General features: G+C 40.9%; 1 protein-coding gene across 1 annotated transcript; it reads left to right on the top strand.

Annotated features, from left to right (window-relative positions):
- The first annotated feature begins 5,526 nt into the window (after nucleotides 1-5,526).
- Nucleotides 5,527-7,948, top strand: LOC110970972 (homeobox protein six1b). Its single transcript, XM_022221293.2, has 2 exons — nucleotides 5,527-6,393; nucleotides 7,229-7,948. The coding sequence occupies exons 1-2, from the start codon at nucleotides 5,834-5,836 to the stop codon at nucleotides 7,521-7,523; spliced, it is 855 nt and encodes a 284-aa protein (XP_022076985.1). The 5' UTR covers nucleotides 5,527-5,833; the 3' UTR covers nucleotides 7,524-7,948.
- Nucleotides 7,949-23,850: the final 15,902 nt, after the last annotated feature.

Raw genomic sequence — 23,850 nt, 5'->3', positions numbered from 1 at the left:
AGTCCCTATGTAGCCAAATTGTGCGGATAGGAGGGGAAAACTGGCACGCCGTAATCCAGCAAGTCTGCTGCAGCTCTCTACAAACCTGCCGTGATCGTTTGCACATGCCTGGCAACCTGGAGTTCATTAGGCCTCCTTTTCTCATCTCAGCCCCTGTAATTCAAATAAACAGCAATGAGATTTCCAGAGGTAAAGCTCCTTTTGGGTGGGGGGTCTGCAGCTCCCCACTGCTCAGTCCAATCCAACGGCCTTTTTCCCTGAGCGAAGGCCAAATCCTGCACCCCCATCTCCTCCTTGCTTCAACATGTGGAGGAATGAATCTGAGGTGCTGTCACTCACAGATACTCAGTCTCTATCCAGAAAAGAGACTCTCACGGCTTGAGGGGATTCTCTATGCATTCATGAATTTCCACCCAATACTTCTGCGCTCAGTGGGCACCTGACCAAACCAGCACGGAGAGATAAGATACAGACAAAGTTTGACAAATGGATGAACAGCGGGGGATTTTATTTTATTCCCAGTGTGTCTGCGGTGGATTATAGGAGTTGTCCTCGCAGCGGATCCTGGCTGCAGGAGTTATATATGATCTAACTGATGACCTAAATAAACAGAGGGTGTTTGTCTGTGCTCACTGTTGAGGCACAGAGAGGGAGAGAAGAAAAAATGGCAGAGACTAGCGGGAAAGGGAGGGAGAGGCAGGCAACCGGGATAAAGTTACCTGTGCACAGGTGACCTCGTCGCCATGGGCAGTGGATTAGCTGATTGTTAGGTATCGGGTAACTCCTCCTGTAATATTGAAGAGGGTGAAAACAGCTTTGTTGGAGCCCAGAACAATATCCCATTTGCAGCAGGAGCCCATGGTCTGTGGGTCTCACGGGGAGGAGGAGGAGGGCACAGAAAAACTCACAAATTCCACCTTTGTGTATTGTGCCTATGAATTAGACAGAGAAGAAGCACTGCCACAAAGACACTACACACTTCATGGCAGCTAAAATCTCCTTTATGTGCGAAAACCAGGACATCCTGACACAGTAGCTGGATCATTTTATCCACAATTTCAAACCTGAGATGTAAAACATACTTTGATACGTAGCAAAAAAATGAAAAATAAAAAAAAACTAAACGAGGGAACTCCCCCAGAACTCTGGCCTTATTAAAAACACTGACCTCTGATCTTTCAGATGGTTTCAAAGCTGACATTTAATGCGGCGCAGCAGACTGCAAGCCATATGTAACATGACCTGGGGAGCACGGTACTCCACTGCTCCACGTCCCACTAATGAGAGGGCAGGGGTCAGCGGGTACCAGGCTGCACATTCAGACCCACCACTACTGGCCAAGCTCGGCCCTGGCAGAAACACTCTACTGGCTCCAACTGTGGCTGTGGAACGTAGGTGGCGGTGTTTATATGAAGTATAGAAGGGAAATAAATGTCCCAGCGGGTTGTTTTACCTCCTTAGTTGCTGCTTGGCAGAGTAGGAGATATGTGCACATGCCTGCTGCATCATCCAGTGGCGTTGGGGAGGATGCAGACAGCATGATTCACTGGTTTGTTCTGGACAACGGGGACAGAAAACATAAGTCATGGGGACGGTTTTACGTGTGCATGTGTGTGAGTGTGCACACAGAGGCAGCAGCTGGGAGGCAGCATCAAGTCCACACCACAGTGGTCAAAGGTATTTCCCCAAAGAGAAAAACACCACTCTGTAACAGGAGCAGGGGCAGAGGAGGACTGAAATGACCAGCCAAGATCAAACACAAACACAGACACACACCTGCTGCACGACTTCTAAAACGCAAATAACAGCTCATGCCGTCAGGAGTTACATTTTGACTCGTATGATAGCATTGTCATGGCGCCCCCTCCCTGCCAGAAGGCACACATGGCGGCTGCGCATCACGTTGGAACCGTCTCCCTTCTTGTTTGTTTATGCGTTTGTCTTCCCGCCACGTTTGTTTATTTACTCAAGTCCTGCAGCTAATAAAGAAGAGAAAAAAAAGTTCCTCTGAAACAAATGCGTTCATCTATATGTCTGGGGTGTGTTTACGGAGCACAGCGCAGTAAAAGCCAAGGCCGTAATTGCGCATTTGTGGAGGTGGTCCTCTGAGGAAATGCGTAATGATTTTGATGGGGGGCTAACCCCAGTGCACTTGTACCAGGTCTAATTTTCCAACATGACAGGAAACTCTGTTAAGCTGATAATTGCAGCTCCAATTTCATTTAACTCACTCATGTCAACAGTTGTGTTTTGTTTTGAGAGAAGGAGCTGCCTTTTTTTTTCTCACCCCATCGAATAAACCGCTTTAAGTCGTAATTTAAGACACACTCAGGACGTCTTGAATTAACCAGAAAGTCCGAGCCAAAGTCAAAGTATTGATTACATTCATTAGTTTGTTGTTTATAGTCAATTATAAGACAAAAAAAGAAACGAATGTGTCAGGAATATTCGTGTTTTTGGATTTAGTCATGAGAAAAGGCATAAATAAATCCCCACTGGTGTGTGAGAATGCTTTTAATTTATATATCAAGATTATCTTGTTGATTTTTGATGCATTGAGTACCTTAATAATTCCGTTTCTATATTTTTAATGTAGTGAGAAGTTCCGTGTGAATGTATGTCTCAAAGCACAAATGCGCTCAAGACTAAATCTGACATTTTTCACTCAATTTAAACAATATCAGCTTTGTTCCAGTCGATACAGCTGAAATAGCACTTTGGATTTAGATAGAGTGAAAACCATCTGTTCAGTGAGCCAGTGGTAGTTTCAGTTTTCCTCCATATTTTCAAAAAAATAAAGCCTCCAATAGGAAACGCAGTCCTTTTGATGATGACATTTTTATGAAGTGTTTTCAGTTGAGCCCTTTCTTTCTCTCGCACTGGATCCGAGTGTTACAGCTACCTTTCATACGATTTTTTCGCCAAATGTGGAAATCCAGATTGAACAATGTGAAGCAGGATGCTGTTGCTATAAATTAGAATAAGTTGTTGGTGTTCATGGGCAAATTCTGAAATTCAAAATGGACAACACAGCCTCACGTATTGGCCAATATACAACACACTGAACCAGTTTAATGAGAAATGCCAAACAAAACTTTATTTTTCTGAGTAAAAATGTCTTGATTTATTTAACATTTTCTGGAAAACGATCAGACTTCCAGGATTTTTACAGGAGACGCATTGCGTTTTTTGGATGAGACGAAGGAGGCGATTTTGGGTGAAGTAATCCCTACAGCCTAACAAGAACAAGGATCGTGGAAGTCCTTTTTTTTAAAGAAGTAACGACTGATAGCCTACTTAAGTATTGCATTACTTGTCGGGCTATGAGGAGCCCAGCACTGGCCGTGGCAGAGGCGGAGAGTCCACATCTTGAAATAATCTCGCCCCCCGGGCTGCTCGGGTTAAAGGAGGAGGCGCGGCGCAATGTGGTAGAGATATTAGGGAAACCCGAGAGCCGCTCATCAGACAGCTCATTTACTGAAGCACTGAGGTTTTACACAGCCTGAGTGCAGCCATAGACTCCAGCCTGTGTGTCCACCTACTTCACAATTTACATCAGGCGCTTCCATTTCAGTCGCTTTTGCAGAAATATATCCCATTATGATTAAGCCAATGATGCGTAAAAACGTGGAAATTCAGTTCGTTGACTTTTGGCTGTTCAGACACCTTTTTATTAATCACATTAATACGAGAGGCCTCTTTCTCTGTAGGCTGGTGGCCCTTGGTTGGAAGAATAAAAACAGTCTGAATGAAATAACAGTGTTTTCAGGTGCGTTTCGCCAGTTAAACTTGAATTTCTTAAACGCATCCAGGAGGGAAGCATCTTTATTGTAACTGAGTGTAACACAAATACATATATTTCATTAAGTTTTTTCCTGCTTTTTCCTAAAACAATTTTAAACAACATAAAAGGAGCCAACTCCAAAACAATCTATCGCCTGATTCGACCTTTCCATGTCAGTCCTGAATTAAATTCTCTTTTTTGAGCAGCCTCAACATTCGGCCACATTCTCTATTACTGAGATGTTTTGTTTTTTAAAATCACATTTCTCCATATTATCTTACAGGATCAATTACAAACAAAGAGTGTTCCACAGTGAAGCTCCTCAGAAGCGTATTTTCTTTTTTTTCCATTTGACTGGCAGCACAAAAACAAAAGTTCAAAGCGTTTTGTCCTAATAAAAATCCTTTACCAAGATGACACACTTCTAAAGCGTTTTCTATGAATTTGTTGTAGGTTAAATATTATTTTCTAGGTCCAATCTTCCTCCATACGACATATTGAAAGGGAGTTCAGTTTCAGACCCTGGTGCAGATCAAGAAATGTGATCTATATGGCTCAAACCAACAACTGCACCACCAAGAACCAGTGTCGCAGAGAACTCATTTACTAATGGATTGGTTTAGTGTTTCACCCCACAGAAAACACTGGAGCCAGTGCGGTGCCCGTCTAATCCTTGAAATATAAATGTAGCCTAGAAGGACCTCTTCAGAGCCACGTGACGATGCGGACAGAAAAAAGGCAGAAAAAAAACAGCAACTAAATGGGCGTTTATTTGTCCGGATGTTGTATTAATCTGGAGCTTTTCAGAAATTGCAGCTTTACATCACGAGAGTAAACTGAAACATTTTCATTTTGACACTTTACAGCTGGCTAAGAGCTGGATTTATGTGTCACTGAGTTTGTGCCAAGTGTTTGTTATTTTCAATCCTGAAGATGTTGAGCAAATTGTCTTGCGAGCTTAAACCATGTGGCATTTCATACACACACACACACACACACACACACACACGCACGCACATACACACGCACACACACACTTAAGTGGCTGCTTTCCTACCGGTGGTCTATATGGCCCATAACACGTTGGCAGGTAGTGGAGGTTCCTCATATAAAACAAGTGCGTAATGGACCCAACTATCATAGGAACTTATTAAATTATATCACCTCATAAAATAAACACCTTCGGTAATTAATGGACCATCAAAGGCGGCGATACAACAGAATGCTCAATCTGCATGTAATTATAGGGGTGGGCGTTCACCACAACATGCAGTGATGGTGAATAAACGATGGAACAGCGCAAAAGTCAATTTAGGTTTTCCTTTGTTAACGTAGAATTTTAATCTCAGTATTAAGTATTTTTTCTACTTCCTGTGGTGCCTGTTTTAAGTGTCTGCCTTTAGATGTTTCACTATTTAAACCTGCATACACTCTCTCTTCACAAATTAAAAGCTGTGTTTTTGTGGCTTCACCCTCCACTGACTGTGATTACTGATAACACGTGGAGAGGCGCAGCGCGGTTTGGTCCCCACGTGGAAAGTCTATATACTCGCCGATTAAAGAAGATGTATATTCAGGCCATGTTAATACGGCCTTTTTTTTAAAGAGGTCTGCAATAATTGATTAGTGTTTAGGTGCTGCTCTGCTCCCTCAGCTGAAGCGGGAGAGGGACTGTGGGGGCGGGAGGTGGGAGCGCTCCTATTTCAGCCCCTGACGCACTGCCTCTGGGGAGGAAACGGAGCTGCAAACTCAGTCCTGCTCTGCTGTACAGGGTGCAGGGCAGAGGGAGAGCCAATCACCGAAACGCACAGGCTCCCTTTAAGCCTGACATATCTCCAACAGGAACAAATTGTCCCAACAATCAACATCCCAATCTGCTGCGCGCATCAGGGGCTGGAGTGGAGTGGATAGCCTATAGGCCTGTGCTGCGCGGAGCGATTGCGCTGGATTGCACTGCGGCAAGACACTATTGAGCAACTGTAAACACTATAAACGACAGCCATCGCTTTGGATACCAACGTTTCGGGCGGAGGAGCGAGTTCGGACATCATGTCTATACTACCGTCCTTCGGCTTTACGCAGGAGCAAGTGGCGTGCGTTTGCGAGGTGCTGCAGCAGGGAGGAAACCTGGAGAGGCTCGGCCGCTTCCTGTGGTCCCTGCCCGCCTGCGATCACCTCCACAAGAACGAGAGCGTCCTCAAAGCCAAGGCGGTGGTGGCCTTCCACCGGGGGAACTTCAGAGAGCTTTATAAGATCCTGGAGAGCCATCAGTTTTCGCCGCACAACCACCCGAAGCTGCAGCAGCTCTGGCTGAAGGCGCACTACGTGGAGGCGGAGAAGCTGCGCGGCCGGCCGCTCGGAGCTGTAGGGAAGTACCGGGTGCGGAGGAAATTCCCGCTGCCCCGCACGATATGGGACGGAGAGGAGACCAGCTACTGCTTTAAGGAGAAGTCCAGGGGAGTGCTGAGAGAGTGGTACACGCACAACCCTTACCCGTCCCCGCGGGAAAAGAGGGAGCTGGCCGAGGCCACAGGACTGACCACGACGCAGGTCAGCAACTGGTTCAAAAACAGACGGCAGAGGGACAGAGCCGCAGAGGCCAAGGAGAGGTACGTTCAACTGTCACAGTGCTGCTCGTAACAGCAAAAGTCATTTCATTTTTTAGAGCATATTTCAAGAGAAAATTGAGGTTTTACCAAGAAAAATATTTTCAAACTGTGGCTACAAGCAATAAGAGAAGGAAAAAGTGATGCAAAGACACAAGCTTTGACAGGAAACCATCATGGAAGAGAGAAGCAGTAAAGTGAATAAAAATATTATTAATCTTGAATAATTTTATAGCAGAAGTTTGTACGTTAAAGTAATTTTAAGTTTCCAAATCAGGCATGCCCTGATGGGGAAATAGCAGTGTGTTGTTGTCAAATGATGGACTCCTCACAAAGATCTGACTTGTCTCAACTTGAATGTGGCCTAAACAGCATGAACTCTAAAATATAGAGAATCGAAAATGCAAATAATATGACAGGCTTTCAGGTAGTTATGAAAAAAAACATGAGACCACATTTTTAGGAGAACGGCTCGAGGTGTGTGTTAAAGGTTAAGTTAGGTTACACCGGAATAAAAACGCACGAGTTAAGCAGCATTACCAGCAAATAATAGACCGAAAAAAAAGTCAAATTAAACAGAATACGTGCAAAAGAGAAGAAAAGCAGGTAAAATGTTACTGTTTTGTTGTTTTATTGTGGCCTACTCTGCGTTGGGTTGCTGGAAAATAACTACTGTTGGCTTGTTCATAATATTTACGCATTTTACTGGCTTGTACACCGTTTTTACGCATTTCTTTAAACTCCTAAATGTTACTTTTTTAAGCCTACCTCACTGATGAATGTTTCCTTCTGATCTGCAGTATTATCTCTAATTTCCAGTCTTTGTTGTCATTTCCAGAGAGAACAGTGAAAACAGCAACGCAGGCGGCAACAAACAGAACCAGCTGTCCCCTCTGGACGGAGGAAAGTCTCTCATGTCCAGCTCGGAGGACGAGTTTTCTCCACCTCAGAGCCCCGACCAGAACTCAGCGCTTTTGCTTCAGGGCAGCATGAGCCACCCCGGGGCCTCCGCTTACCCCATGTCCGGGCTGGGGGCCCCACAGCCGGTGCACGGCATGCACGGACACCCACACCAACTGCAGGACTCCTTGTTGGGACCTCTAACCTCCAGTCTTGTGGATTTGGGCTCTTAAAGAGGCTGCCAGATTTATTCTATTTTACAAAAACCCGAAGAAAAAAAAGAAAACGAAGAAGACTGATGAGTGTATCAGATTGAATACATGTATGAAATAACACTATAGTAGCCTACCTTATAATATAGACTGACTTGTCTGTCGTTAAATTTGGTTAGAACAAAATTCCTTAATGCGCTTAAACCTATATATCCCCTCTGACAGGAGGTTTTGTTTTCGGATTCTCCTGCACATGAAAACACCCAAACAGGACCTTTCTGAAACTCTTAACTCAACGAAACACTTAACTGGACTGCCCATTTGCTTAATTTATGATATTTTGTTAAGATAACAAAAGAATTATAGCAACATCCTGCGATGGAAACTAAGAGGTAACGTTTTCATTAGAGTCATGGTAATTAGTTTCCAATAAAACTAAAGTAATACTTTTGTCTCTGTGTTATTTGTGTATTTAGAGGAAAAAAATAGATATTAATATGTTCTAGATTCTTTCCTCAAACTGGTGAAAATATAAAGAATTTATTAGCAATTAAACTAATTTCTGATGATAATAAAATGTAGAAATGACATTTAAAAATGCCCAAAACTCACAAATCTACGTTGGTGGCATATGAATCACCATCAGAAAAATCTGATTAGTCATTTCGCAGACCAATCAATCCTGCTCTACGGGTTCTTTTGGTTTTTAACAATAAACCAAGAGTCATAAAGGGAAATTTAATTATACAAATGTGAGTCAACATGAGCAGCTGTCTGTCAGGAGGCTGTTGTGTACACACGAGGCAGCTTTGGGCTGCTTTGAAAATCATCTCTGCTCCATTATACATGTTTGGTCAAAGGAGAGAAGAATTTTTTTTCCTTTCTTTCTTCTTCTTTTTTTGTCATTTTTTTTTAGCCCGACTGCTGCGGATCATTGGCTTTTTGTTGCCGTGTTTTCTTTGCTCTCTCCGAGAGTTTGTTCTGTCAGTTATGGGCCATGGGAAAGAGCCACCACTCAACCTTTACCAGCTCTGGATTTTCTGAGAAAATATGGGCAAACATCCCATATGCAAAAAAAAAAAGAGAAGAGGTGAAAGTTGACTGGATGATGACATTTATATGGATTAAAAACAAACTAACAAAAGGAAAGAAAATAGCTGGCATAACTGCAATTTAATAACGGGGTAGCAGCCATAATTGAAAAAAAAGAATTAAAACTATCAATAGACATTTCCACTCTAATAATAATAATAAAGGATTGTGCATACTAGTGGGACAGACTATGGTGTATATATATGGTGGCCTGAGAGCAGGACGGTGGTGAGGACAGCTCTCTTGTCCCCCACCCCCCACGCTCTCTTTGGGCTCATGTCAGGGTAAATTGTTTTGAGCAGAGAGCACCGAGGATTTCCTGAGCATAATCTGAAACAGTCGCTGGTTGCATTGCTGCCTGATTGCGAAGATTGCAGGGCTGCAGCGCCCAGCTCCAGTGGAGGGACCTTGAGGTATATTCTGCAATCCAGAGGCCTCACTTTCTCTCTCTCTCTCTCTTCGTTTTCTTTTTTTCTCTCTTGCTCTCACTGCTTCTGTCTCATCATTTCCACTAAAACTCCACACTGTGCTTTCTATATCACCCACAGTTTTCCATATGTCTGTTTGGGAGTGATCAGTCTGTCCTCAGCAGACCTTCCATGTGCTCAGCGATTAACCGTCATACATTTTTAATGTCATATGTGAGGATCAGTGGTGGAAGAAGCATCCAAGAAGCAACACCACAGTTTTTAGTAAGCAAAGCTACAAAAATCAAAGAACAGCAAAATTACTCACTGTGTAGAATGGCCCCTAGTTGTATTGTTAATATATTACTAATGCACCATGTGAGCAGTAGTTTAACGTCGTAGTAGGCTAAAATGAAGCTAATATTATATTCTTTATGCAATGTTGGGCTACTCAATGGAAATTTTACTAAATGATCACAGAATTTGTATGAAAAATGTTTTGATAAATGTAGTGGAGAAAAAAAGTGGAATACGTTCCCCTGAAATGGAACGGAATAGAGGTGAAAAGCAGCATTAAATCAAAGTACTTAAAGCATTTTATGGTAACATGAAACATTTCTGACTAAATACACAAAAATGGAAAGTACAGGTTGAATTATCAGACAGAAAACGTAATAATAGAAAAGCTGACTGAGAAAGTATGTTTAACAAGGAATTTAAGTTGCTGCTTCTGTAAATGCACTGTATATTATACTACTGGTAAGAATTCAGGCAACATTTTAGCTGAAATCAAAAATATGAAGAGCGTACTTACACAATCCCAGCAAGAAATGTGATCTATTTATAAAGTGGGCAAAAAAAAATAGGATCAAAACCCACTAGTGATGTTTTTTTTAATAATTCTTAGGCTGTTGTGCATGAAATGGTCACAAAATATAGCATATGTCTATTTGTATTTTTGAATGATTAAATTAAAAGCCTCATAGACTGTTTTCAAAAGAGCATTTGTCATCATAGCGCAGGATAATTTGATTTACTGAAAATACAAGGATATGGTTTGACTTGTATTTTAAAATATGCATGCTAGTTATGATTCAAGCAGAAGCCTCCCACAGAAGTGCCCATGTAACACTCAGCAGAGGTCAGCAGAGAGCACAGGTCCTGCAGCATCACGTATAACTCTGACCACAGCACGTGCCCTTCACTCTTGGCACACGGTGTGGCGAAATATTCACAAATTAACAAACAGGTGATCACAAAGCCACCAAAGAGACTCCTCATACCTGTTAATCTAACGACAACATGTCCAGCAGAGTATAGACACAGCAAGGATTAAACAGGCTCTGTGCCACATGACAGTGGAGAGGCTATCGGAGTCACCTTCAGGATGTGCAAGAGACTAAAATCAATCCGCCGCGGAAACTCTGACAGTGCTTTTAATCACGCTCCAATCCCTCGCTTCCGAATCAGGAGGGACACAGTCTGCGTTCATGAATCTATCTGCGTTTTCCTCCCGTTAGCCGTGCAACAAGTGCAAAGGGAAGGCGTGTTCCCCGGCCTGTATAGACTAGATGACAAATGCTGGAGGTAACGTCAGCCTTAAAGCAGGCCGGTGCCAGTAACAGCAGCTGCTGATGGCAAACAGAGTCCGAGTCATCAAAAGGCTATTTCATTTGTCACAGGCGTAAGTGGCAGTGGCTCTAAATCAACAGCAGGAAGGGCCCTGACGTGTGCAAATAAACATGGAGAGTAGCCCGCATGAGCCTGCGCCGTCTGCCTCAGCTGGGTTAATGTTTTCTCTGGCGCACCTCTCGTTTTTAAGGACAAAATCCGAAGCCGAGGAGCTCTTGGTTGAGTTGAGTCTGCAACGGTCGGCTGGCCGCAGGTAGCTTCACTGCACACGGGGAGCCGGGTGTGAGACCGTCCCAGGTATCCATAACCACAGGCTGGATGGGGGGGGGGGTGTGTGTGTGTGTGTGTCACAGAGGAGGGGGGAGAGACGGGTGAGGCAGGGTGGGAGCTTGGCGGGTGATGAGGGACAAAAGGATCTTTTCAGGTCTGCCTCAGAGGGGCGGAGGTGGTGGTGGTGGTGTGGAAGGACGAGGGGGGGGCAGAGAGATTTTCTTACCAATGATGCATGGATCTGACAATGTTCCTGCCTGGCCGAACCCAGAGGCTGATACAGGCCGAGTGTGAGTGTACCTGTGAGTGAGTGTGTGTGTGTGTTCACATGTACCACAATGTGAGTGTGTGCATCACAGAAAACCCAAACTGGTTCAAGTACAACTCTATACATGGCTGAGGCTGTGCATATTAGACGACTCCTCCCCAGAAAATCTTAATTACAGTGATGGAAGGGCTGCGAGCCAAAAACCAGCTTCCACTCACAGGAGTCGGAAGCCATTCAGGAAGCTTCTATGTGACAGAGCTGAAAGAAATATTTATCTCTTTCTCCCAGTCCTCTGATTGATGCATGACCCAGGGTTCAGACACGAAGGAGGAGGAGGGAGGAGGAGACTGCAGACGATCCCAGACTATTAGGGTGTTAAATAGCATGTTTTGTGTCAAATGGTGAACAGCATCATATACATTACCTGATGAAAGGGTCAAAAAAAAATTCGAATACATTAGAAGAGCAGAAAAAAACAGAAGACATGATAAGACTGCGTGAAAAGTCTATGAAAAAAGGGCTTGCATAAAAGAAAAGTGGCCAGAAGGCAGAGGCTCATATAACCAACCCTTCCTGAGACAAAACCCAGCTCTGGTTGCTGAGAATCAGATATCTATATTTTTGGAGCTGGGAGAGAAAGGTGATAGCAGCATTAGTCTGGTGTGTTTGATCAGAAAAATGACTTCAGTCTGGGATGTTTTCGGAGCACTTTAGCAAGGACTTTGCTGATTTTTGTTAAGTTCGTTTCCAGACATTATAAAGGGGTGATGGGAGGTTTTGTTGGATAGACAAAGAAAAAATGTAACTGAAATAGGTGGCAGCAGTAGTTATTAAAATTTTTTATAGTGTCCTATATGTGTGAGAATTAAAGTGCTTGTGAATTCATGAAAATAAAAAGTAAACATCTTCCAACTTGTCCGCAAAATAACATGATTGAGGTTCACATTATAGAAAATAAATCCGTGTCGTGTCACAGCCTTTACAGTTATGACTACTGATCTGTAACAGAAAGTTTACAAAAAGCAAAGCATCAAACAATTCTTGGTACTTTTTAAAACAATAATGCACTATTTTACTTGTTTACTTCTTGGGAAAGTATCAACACCTTGTTCTTTACATTACTTTTGCGTTACTCCACAAAATGTCTAAGAGACACTGTTGCACAAATCCTTTTTCTAATAAGGAGAACATATACAAGACCTTTTGAAATGCTCGTATTACCACAAAGTCATCGAGCCCAAAGTGCAACCAACAGAAAAATGTTTTTGGTTGAAGTGAATCTCTGAGGAGCATTGAGGCGACGCTGACTGTAGACTACTGCCACAAAATAAAGCAGTTAAAACTCTAATATGATTCTTGAATTTAGATGAAGTTAGATTCTCTCATTTACAGACAAATTTGAAGTGATAATAATAATGTGTTAGTTTGTAATGCAAAATGCTGTGTTGATACTGCACACTAGTTTCAGACATTTCTTAAAAAAAAAAAAAAAAAAAAGGTCCTAGATGCTGAAGCTTTAGCAAATATTACTCTACCAGGACTGAATTATTCATTTTTAGGGGGAATTTGGTAACAGATTAATACAAAGTCTTTCAGTAGACGAGTGTTTACAGCAGCAGGATGTAAGACTGTGTGTGTGGGACGAGTCAAAATAAACTAGAGCTCCTAACATTCATCATAATGAAGGAACGTGTCACCCAGGGCAGTGATGAAGCCGACCGGTGCCGTTTAATAATTTATGAACTGCAATGGAGATTTCTGGCCCTGAGGAATAATCAGGCTTTAGTTGAAGGCTACAGTACGGTCGATTCAGTCATGGATTTGGTCTTTTGAGAATGAGAAAAAAACTGAGATTTTCAACAGATGTAACTGTAAAACCAAGACACAGTACAGGAGTAAACAAATACAGAAGTAGTGTTAGTGCACTGGTTTAGTGAACACACAAGTGTAAAAATCTGCAAAGTAAAACAAGATGGTTTGGAAACTATTTTTGACTAAGAGTTTACTGAAAACGTCTCTATACTAGCTCATTTGCAAATGTTCATTTGTACTTTGTAATGGAAGTATGTCAATAAAACTAGCCGAAAGAATAATCCTGGTCATCATTCTTAATTTTTTTTCCATAAATCCCATAAGAGCAAATCCAAAAATGAATGTATCTTACAAGTAATGCAGTTGTTGTGCTGTTGAAAGCAACTGACAGGGTGGAGAAGTCGAAAAGTATTAAGACATGTATTTACATACTGTGGGTTTGTGTCTTGTTGTGGATTGTTGACGACAAGGAAAAGGAAATTTACTGACTTATTGAGTTACAAATTCGCTAAAAAAAAGAAACTAACAGCTCAGTCATAGTTATTCTTTTACCCTTGAGGAGTATTGATGGAGGAAGTATTCACATCAACTATCAAAATACTCCACCACAAACAAGTAAAAGTACTCATGGTGCAGTAAAATGGTCCCAGTCTGTGTTTTACGATACTATATGATGTTTCTGGATTATTATTCCTGCAGAATCAATGTGTGTTGCATTTTACTGCTGTAGATGTTTAAGGCTGCGCTGGTTTTAAACTCTCTTTATACTGCTGAGTAGCTGAAAGTGCAGCCAAACATAATATTCTATGAGATCATGGTTTGTTTGTGCTGTTGCCCTGTGGGAACCAAACATTCCTGAAATGTCAACTTTTAATGAAAATCCAGATTATCCAAGACTTTATATACAATAAGAATCATAACAATATTCCCAACTCATAAAGTGCATGTTTTATTTTATCAGAAAAAGTGTCATTCAGAATCATTAATACGGTTTGGAAAATTGTGTCTAAAACTGTGAGACAAAAGGAGTGAAGTAAAAAGCACAATATTGGCTTCTGAGATCTGGACTAAAAACATAAAGTTGCATAAAATGGAAATAGTCAAGTACAGCAGAGTTCATGTGTAATTGTGCTTTGTTACATTTGGGGGAACTAACATCTGTTCTGTTTTATTCAGAGATCATCACAGTGTTGAGAGGTTCTAAACATAAATCAGTCTGTAAAGCAGCCAGACATAACTAGAGCCATAATGACCGGGCTTACGATCATATCATAGGAATTATTTCACAACAGAATTAATAATTGATTATTCTGCAGGCTGTTGCCACTCTGTTGCCTGATCTTCTGCCTTTGGAAAGGTCCAAACACACAGACTCAAGGTTTTTCTTTGGGGAGGAGCACTGGTGGCAGACACAACAAGAGGAAGTGGTATGGGATATGGGATAATGAAATCTACCTTACACTCCCGAGGGGCATCACCTCACCTATCCTGGGGCTCACAAGTAGCTCAAGTAACCAGCCCCCCACCCCGACTTCACACATGATCCACACCCCCTCTGTGCCCAAACCTCACCGCAGCCACCCTCCACCAGGACCCTGCAGCTATGTGCAGTTTGTACTTTATTTGTTTGCCGACGTTGGAGTGACAGCAGCCCGAATCTGAGCTGCCATCTTGCTCCCTTTTGCCCTTCATCTTGACGCTGCAGAGCGGGATAAAATACCCCTCTTGGTTGCACGCAGGAAAAAAAAAAGAAGAAGAAAAAAAAGGAAAAACATTCAGGAAATGAAAGTTGTAACACGATCCTCTGTGTGCCAAACGTCTCCCTGAGCAGGGACAAAAGGCCCAGAGAAAAGCTGCTGGGCCTATTTTAGCCTGCAGATGACAGAAGAAGAGAGGGAGGGAAACACAGATGGATAAAGAAGGAAAGAAGACGACATGAAATTAGGATGAGCGAGGAATTAGAAATCAGGGGGATGTTCTGGGCTAAAATGATTTCCTTGGTCATTTGAAGAGGAAAAGGAGGAGGAGGAGGGAAGTGCTGCAGTGATGAACGGCACTCCAGTTTCTGCACAGAGCCCCACATCCCACAGATATGCATGCACCAAGCAAAATAAACTTCCCATTCCGGCTCTGCGTTATGTTTTCTAGTGGGCCTCTCCTGAGAGAAAGCCTTTATGACTCCTCATTCGGTGTATATGACCCAGTCGAGTGCGTCCAAGATGAGGGCAGACAGAAAAATAAACACTTTGATGTTCTGTGGGTGAGTGAAAAGAAATAATAGATTTGTACTTGCCCGGATATTTATTAATGAGGGGAAAAGAGACAGTAAAGAGACTCAACTTCCCTCTTGGTGAAAGCACTTTTCCTCTCTCTGACCACCGCCGTGCCATGGCTGAGGGCATCCTGGCAGCAGGGGAGGAGGGAGGACACGCTCTGCTGGTCCTCTCGCTGCTGACTGGTGCATTTGCAGCATGGTGTCAGCGGCCGGTGGTAATTACCAGGCTCTCTCTGAGTTACTGCTACACCAACGTGCCACCGGCTCTGGTATGCCAGCTAAGCTCTGTTATTAGGCTCGGAGCTGCCACCGGTCAGTAGGCGCTACTTCAGCAGACACAGAGTCAGTCCATCTATGTTTCTTGTCTGTCTACGTAATGACTGATTGTTTTACTGCTTACAAAGTACAGGCCCAAGTGCTAAATTAGTAGGATCTTTGTCATATGTGGGGAACATGTTTATCATATGTGGCGGCTATAATTACGCACGGAGGAGCTGTCATCGCACTCTGCCAGCGCGACTGTAAAGTCTGCGCTAAGGCTGTGTTTGGTGCAGTTTCAGACATCTCAATGCTACTTACGCATCAAAGAAGGAGCACAACAGATGAATCCCTCTCATCATCCCTCTGCTCACGTCTCCAATCAGACTGCTGGGGCCTGCAGATACAGAAAATACACATCAGTTAGTAATATCAACACAAATCCTTTCCTGAAGACTTAAAAGAAACATTTGATTATTTTGTATTTCATCGATGAAGCTACAGAGTTTAAATCAGAGGCTAGTTTGGTCAGTTATTTAGCATACTTGTCAGATTAAACGCATTGTTCTCAAATCATAGCTGCGTTTTGCGATGTTTTAATACAAAACAACGCAAAGAAACAGAAAAAAACACAATATGAGTATGTTAGAGTAGCAGTAGGTGCTTGTTTTATGCAGTGATTTTGATTAATTTCATAGTGTTTATTAGCTATGAAAAGATTTGGTTAAAGATGCATTAAACACTTTGATGTTCAGTGACGGAGTGAAAAGAAATAATAGAATAAAATAATAGAATAAAAATTGTATTGGATCTAAATGTCTCTCTTACTTCTGCAGATACCATCAGAATCAAGTTGTTTTGTAATATAAACATCACAAACATCCTCAGTTTTAAATTAGATTATACATTAAAATACAATTAAACTCCCTTGAGGGAGTTCAGAATGCACAAAAAAATCATTAGTTTAAAAAAAAAAATTGAATTCTATAGTAAAAAGAAGACTGAAAAGAATCTGCAAAAAAATTTAAAACAAAGAGCTTGTAATAGGAAAACTACAGGTAATAGCAGTGACATCGTTTGTTAAATCATGTCAGTGGGGTGAAAGTGTAAAAGATAAGGTGATCTGGTAATCAGGAAGGTATTTTAGCTCAGTGGTAATTAGAGGTGGGTAATGAACTAATTTACTGTCACTCAGCAAACAAGGAAGGAAGTGGAAATGAGATGTGGACGCACACAAGAACTTGTCGCTGCATTTCAGTGTGGGCTAGTCTGACGTTAGCAACATGTTCAGGACGGTCCTCAACTTTCCTGAGCCTGAAGACATCTGAACCGAAGGGCAGACGAGAACCTCGGCTTCACTCTCTCCGTCTCGGAGTTTGGCAGGTTTATAACTGTGACCCGAGAGCATGACTGAGAAAGGCTCAAGGTGCTGAACTTAAACTTGGCGACAGCTGCAGAAACTGGAGACCCCAGAGTTTAAATATAGACCCTTAAAATCCCAACTGGTGCCCTCAGCTCTGCTTCAACACTTTCTTACACATGTACATTCACACCCTCCACTCAGTAATGCTGTACACTCATTTACACTCGGGGGCAAAACTCCTGAACCTGTAGTTTGTGTGTTTGTACACAGTAGTAGTTTGCTGTGGACTGATACGACATCTAAATAGCTCTCTGTGAGGTTATTTTTGAAGAGGTGCAATCATTCTGTCAGAAACAGCATCTGACTGGAGGCCTGAAATAAGACCTTGTTTAAATTCAAAAACATGGCAACACTTTGCTCTGTAAACATTTGTGGACTATACTGTGTCGCCTGGAGCTGATGGGTGAAACTGTTTTCTTTCTCTTTTTCATATCCAGGCAGATATTAAAGGTTTTTCTCTTTGAGGCCTTTTATTGTACGCAGTTTATTATGTCCTTATGCAGTGAAACAGGACAGATGTCTCCAAAGCTCAGCTGTGATTCTGCTCAGCTGTTTCCTCTTAACTGTGGCTCTTGTCCACCATCTTGTGACCAATAGGTGGTACTACAAGTACACAATATGTAGTGAGTAGTTATAAACCTCTAAAAACTCCTTTGTGTGCCAAAGTTGTAGATTTATAAGTTTTTCTTCTTTTTGAAAACAGTTCCTTACTGCCTAAAAATGGCTTCGCTGTATGTCCACTCCTGCTCTAGAATGTGAAGATCTATGGCCTTGTTCCATCAACGCTGCTCACTATAGAGCTAATCCGTGCTATGCAATGTCAAGCTGTTATATAGGAGTAATTCAGCCATACATGCTAAAATCAGGAACAGATTCTGAAGAAGACTGATTACAATGAAAGCCCACCCTGTAAGCTGACAGGATCAGTCGGTTGGGTTTGCTACATATGAAGCGCTGGAAGTCTGAATCTGTGTTTTTGAGCTTCAGGGTGGAAACGCTCAGCCAAGGAGCTGCTGCTGTGTTTGTTTATGATATGCCTTAATATATAAACCCCAGCTAGTTTTTAAAACAATGATTTTCAATAAAGAGGTTCATTATTTTTACATAAACTGATGATAAATCTGATTATCTTTTATTTCCGTGAACACTTTCTTATGATAAAACACCATGACCTTTACTGAAAATATGATTTGTTGAACATATTTAAAAAGCTGGAGATTTGAATAAATTACATTAAAGTGATTAATTAATTTAATGACTGAAATTCAATAGGACTTTTTTTCTAAGAAGATAAACTGCATGAAATTCATCTTTACAGCCACTCATAAGACAGAGAAAGAACCTTTCAAAAAGGTATCATAGTTATTGTTAGGGCTGACTGCTAGTAGTTATCCAAATGAACAACAAAAGGCTCCCACATGTGGCTGTGACTCATTAAACTCGTGTTTCTGTACTAATGAATGAGCTGCAGATTAAAGCAAAATGTTAAAATAATACACGGATTTGTTTTAAAAAGCCATGCATGGGTTGACATATGGGTACATTTCAGATCTTCTTTGCTACAATTCCACCTCTTTTAACTGTGGTTGTTCATATTTCTCTTAATATTTTATACTAAATCTGTTTCACAAATAGATTTCACAGGTTTTTATCCGGTTTTCCTTTTTGCATACATTTTTCCTGCCTGTCTGATAACATCTACAGCATTGTTGTTACCTCAAGCCGTTTTAAATGTATAAATAAACTTGATTTGATAGGACTTCAGCTCAAAAAGTCTCATAAAATATGGCTTCAAATGTGGGTCTCATTCTCTGGTCACTGTCTCCATCTAGTGAGGGAACATTGAACTACAATGACAGACCAAAAAAAAAAATCCACCCCTTTCTTGAAGTCTATGTTGCCTTTAACCCTCCTGTTGTCCTGTTGGTCAAACTGACCTGTTTCAAAGTTAGAAAATGTGGAGAAAAAAATATTTTTTACAGGGAAACTTCTGAAGTCCACATTTTCAATATTTTCGGTGGGAAAAAAAGAAATTTTAAAAAATAATTCTTTCATTAAGAACATTCACAAAATGAATGTGAATTTTTGTGAATGTTCTTAAAGAAAATATTAAACATTTTATTAATATATATATAATCACTTTGGATATTTTAAGGACTTTTTGGGAAGATTTTTACTCATTTTTTGAAAACATTTACGAGAATTTTCTTGTCAAATTTGGGGGACGTTTTTTAAAACAAAAATTTTTAGGGAATTTTTTAAGGAATTATTGGAATTTTATTCCTGAAGGTTTTGCAAATTTTCGGGAGTTTGTGAATATTTTTTCAGAATTAAAAAAAAAAATTAGACAAGGAAAGTACATTTTTTGGTGCCCATAAATAAAGACAACAGGAGGGTTAATAATCAAAATTAAGTGATTTAAAAACAGACCTTCAGAAGGGGTCTGATCACCTGTGAATAATGAGCTGCACAGTAAAGTTTATACTTACAAGATGGAGGAACACTTCGTAGGTTTCCTTGCATTTATCTGAAGACTGTGGATGCAACATACAGAACATCAGATCATGATATAAAATACATCAATACCCGTAATGTGTAGAACTAGTCAACACGTGAACAAGAATTGATCACTGCATGATTAAAGTGAGACCACCACGTGCTAGCCTGTATAATTAGCAGTGCTGTGTTTGTGGTTTCATTGTTTTTGTGCTCATTTGTTTGGATATTTGCACCAAAAACTCTGAATCCAAAGTGAATATGATTTGTACATTCTGTTAAGGCTTCCTGTGTCCAAATGTTCATGGCAGACATTGATTTATGGAACAGGTAAGACTGAAAACACTCATGATGCATCCTAGTGCAATCTAAAATTAGATACAGCTTCACTACATTCCACAGAAACGCAACAAGATGAGCTACGCCAACAATGTAAAAGTAATTTAGTCCAACAGAAACTACCAGTCTGTCCAGTGTTTACGTTCACTTCGTGTTTGTTATTTGTCTTTTCTCTCCCTCACCGAATCCAGTGGAGGCAGATGTCCGCCCTCCCTGAGCCTGGTTCGGCTGCAGCTCTCTTCCTGTTAAAATGGAGTTTTTCTTTTCGCTATGGCCAACACGCTGTTCATAGAAAGCTCATCGTTTCACTATTTTCAACCTTGAACTCCCGCCCTGTGACCTGGAAATCGATCTTAGTGCATCATAACAAACATAACAAAGATCTTGTAATTTCCTAAGATGCATGTCGAGGATCGACGAGGACGTCCAGGTGTGTCCTCGATCAAGTTACTTCCGCACCTGTGACATAAAAGAGGCGTAGCACACAGCTGGAATATACCAACTGAGGTTTGGTGGGAGCAGGACTAACAAAGGTGTGTGTGTGATATTCAGCATTAAAGGCTTTATGGAGGATGTTTTTTTTTTTTGTTTAATTTGTCTGATTCACATAAAATGAATATACTGACCTTTAGTGGACTTGTATGTATGGTTTCTAAAAATATTAAAAATTAAAAAAAAAAAAACTGTGGACATGGCAGGACCTGAAAAACATCAGCCAATCAACGCGCTCGGACCGAGGCGTTTGGTTTGCTCCTGTTCCTGTCAATCAAAAATCTTCCGGCTCAGGCCTAGTTACGTAGATTACGTACGCCTTGGACTTACATGTTTTCTGTATGTGTTGCTTTGGTATAGCTTCGTAGTTAGCTGGCGACTTGTTTTGCTCATCTTTTTTCACATAATGGCAGATAAAGATCCAGGGGGACCCAGCCGTAAAAGACAACTTCACGAGTGCTACACAAGTTTCTGGAGGGGGGCGTTTCTTCGTAAATGTTAAGAGGGGGGAGGTTGGGGGGGGGGGGGTGAGGGAGAGGTTGTATGTGCGCATGCGCATGCTACGTTCAAAGTCGTAGGAAATTAAATCTCCTCTAATGCCTTTAAGACATGTTATACCATTTGTATAGTATGTTTGGTACAATTATTTAATATTTCACATTGCATTGTGTGATCAACAAAAAATACAAATCTGTGACATCTGCCACGTTGTGACTTGAACTATAAATAAATAAATAAATGTACACTACTGTTTAAACATTTGGGGTCACCCAGACAATTATTATTATTTATTCATGTGCGAACAGAATTGCACAAGGGTTTTGTAATCATCAGTAAGCCTTTCAACATGATTAGCTAACAACATTGTTGGAAATGTTCCTCTGTAACCCTATGTAGATATTCCATAGAGTTCTGATGCATGCAATGCTATCTTCATTGGGGAATAAACTGCCTTTCTTTCAAAAGGTAAAGACATTTCTAATTGACCTCAAGCTTTTCGACGGTACTATATACATTTATATGTACTGTAACTCTTGACAGAGCTCATAAAACAGTGGGAGGTTCTAATAAAACCAACCAGATATCACTTGGTTCTGTGGCTATTGCTTTAAATGTGCTGTATACTGTAAAAAAAAAAAAAAAAAAAAAAAAAAGACTTGACTAGTAGTGACATATTGTTTACTCCATTGTTGCTTCTATTGTCTATTAAATATTATAATGTGGCCCTTGTACATCAAAAGTACTTTATAAACCTTTGTTTTTAAAACCATAATACAAATTAATCAAGCTTTACTGAAAGCTCTGCAGTGCTTCTTCAGAAATACTCTGCCACATATAGTAAGCATGGATGCTACTTGAGCAATAAAGGATGTGTTACCACAATGAGAAATGTACATAAACTTGTAGCCCTACGGCCCAATAATGATCAAAAGTATGACAACCTGTGGGGTGGACAGAGAAGAAGGAAGCTGAAAAGCTGCCCCATATTTCCTTTTTGCCTCAAGGCTGTTTATTGGGTTGATCTGAACGTGCTTTAGGACAAACACCATGACTGTTTACATCACCTAGAGTCTTTTCATATCGTCACACTGAAGCAAGCCATTATTAATCATTATGATTGCAGGTGTTTCATTAGCACTTGTCATGATATTGCATTTGGTAAGATTAGGCAATAATCGAGAATCTGCTTGGCTTTTTTTGGTTAAAATTCTACAAAGAGCAAATTTCCACCAGAGTGTTTTATTGCAATAAACCATATTTGTGCAGATGGTGCTCATAACTTCTAAAGGGCAAAACGTATGAAGGTGCACTGTAGCTTATAGGGAAGTTCATGTCTTGTACCCCTTCCAGCAGCAGGACAGAAGAAGAAGGTTCTGCTGCACTCAAAGGTCACCACAAAGGGTTTTACGTTGGTTAATCTCCCTTTCATCCTCCCATGAAACTGGACCCTCTTATTTACACCTGTAGGAAACAAGATAAGGCCTCCTGTGGTCAAGAATTACATTACAGGGAATTCTTTAATGTTGTATGCAATTACAGCAGCTAGGCTTCCTGTATATATACAAGGAGGTGATACTCCTCACTTGTGGGCTTCAAAGCTTTGAATTTTTTTGTGTGCTTGTTCCATTTAAATCAAATATTTAACAGAAAGAACACATAAATGACACTGTGGCCTTCTGGCAGCTTCATTTAGCTGAACAAAAGGATATTAAATAAAAATAAACAGTCTAAGATAACATGTAATGCAAAGAAATAGAATTGACACCTGCACGCATCAGTAAATGACAGACAACTTTTTATTAGTGTTAGCAGTAAAATATAATAAACCACAAGAGGATTTAGCACATAAACCCCATTTAAAGAACTAATAACATCTTTGCAGTGTTACCAAATGGAAGGATTTACTTCATGTGGACTTACCAGCCTCTGCCAGAACCACATGTTATAGTACAACCTGTCTGACCTCTAGCAGCAGCTTCATCTCCAACTCTGCACCGCTGATATTCCCACAATGCACCACGGCTGGTTGTCTGGCCACAATTTCCTCTCATGTTTGTTACCTGCGTCTGCCATAACACAGCCACTTACAGCGCTAATAACCCGGCTGACTATTTGTGTGAGCAGAGCAGAATGGTATGAGCACAGCGGCCACATAACTGCCTCACTCCGCCTGTTAGCAAACAGACGGGCCAAGGTTGGAGTGATGACTGATTGATCCGAGCACGACTCAGAGCCTGAACAGTTCATCTGAAGCAGAGCTATCTCCAGCCAGTCGATGTCTGTTCAACTTACAGCTGCAGCAGACAAAAGAGTGGTTGGATGTGATCAATGAATGGACGCTCCTTGAAGTTGGGGCAGTTATGAAGCCGCTAATAAGTTATTACAGACAGCCTGTGTTGGGTTCATTAAAAAGCACCAAACAGTAGAGAATCACTAACAATTAAACAAGCATTGATTCAGCTTTCTGAACGTGAGGTCATTATAAGAGTCCTGGTGCTCAAATATCTTTGGTCATGTTGTGTTATTAAAGCCTCAGATGTTGTCTTGAATTATCTTTTGAAGCATTTATTGAACACATCTAATGAGAAATAACAGCAACAATAACCTCCAAATATAAATGTTATCACACCAATCTGATTAATTACAGAACAGATGATCTGGTTGGATGAAGGTGAAGGGGATCTGTCCGTGGTGCTGAAAGTCTCCTGCAGCATTTCACTGACACAAAACACATCGATTCATATGTAATGAGCATATATCAGACTCAAACTAAAGATATAGGTATGCAATGTGTTATTTTTTTCCGGCTAAATCTATTCAGGATAGCTGCCATATTTTTTTAGTGAATTTTACGTTAAATGTGTTGCTTTTTAAAGAATGATTCTGTCATTATTTAGAAAAAAATATACCTTTAAATTTCATAAGTTCAACTATTAGATGGGTAAGTGGGTCAAAAATTACACAGTGAGCTCATTTTCTTGCAATATCTTTGTAATTAAAAGTTTTTAGCATTTTATATTCCAGCTATTCCTCAAAAAACATGTTTTTGATATCAATCCATTTAATTTTTTTAAGTTACCGCT

Source organism: Acanthochromis polyacanthus, chromosome 1 (assembly GCF_021347895.1).
Source record: "Acanthochromis polyacanthus isolate Apoly-LR-REF ecotype Palm Island chromosome 1, KAUST_Apoly_ChrSc, whole genome shotgun sequence".
NCBI classification, from domain to species: domain Eukaryota; kingdom Metazoa; phylum Chordata; class Actinopteri; family Pomacentridae; genus Acanthochromis; species Acanthochromis polyacanthus.
This window is presented reverse-complemented; position numbering and strand designations above follow the sequence as displayed.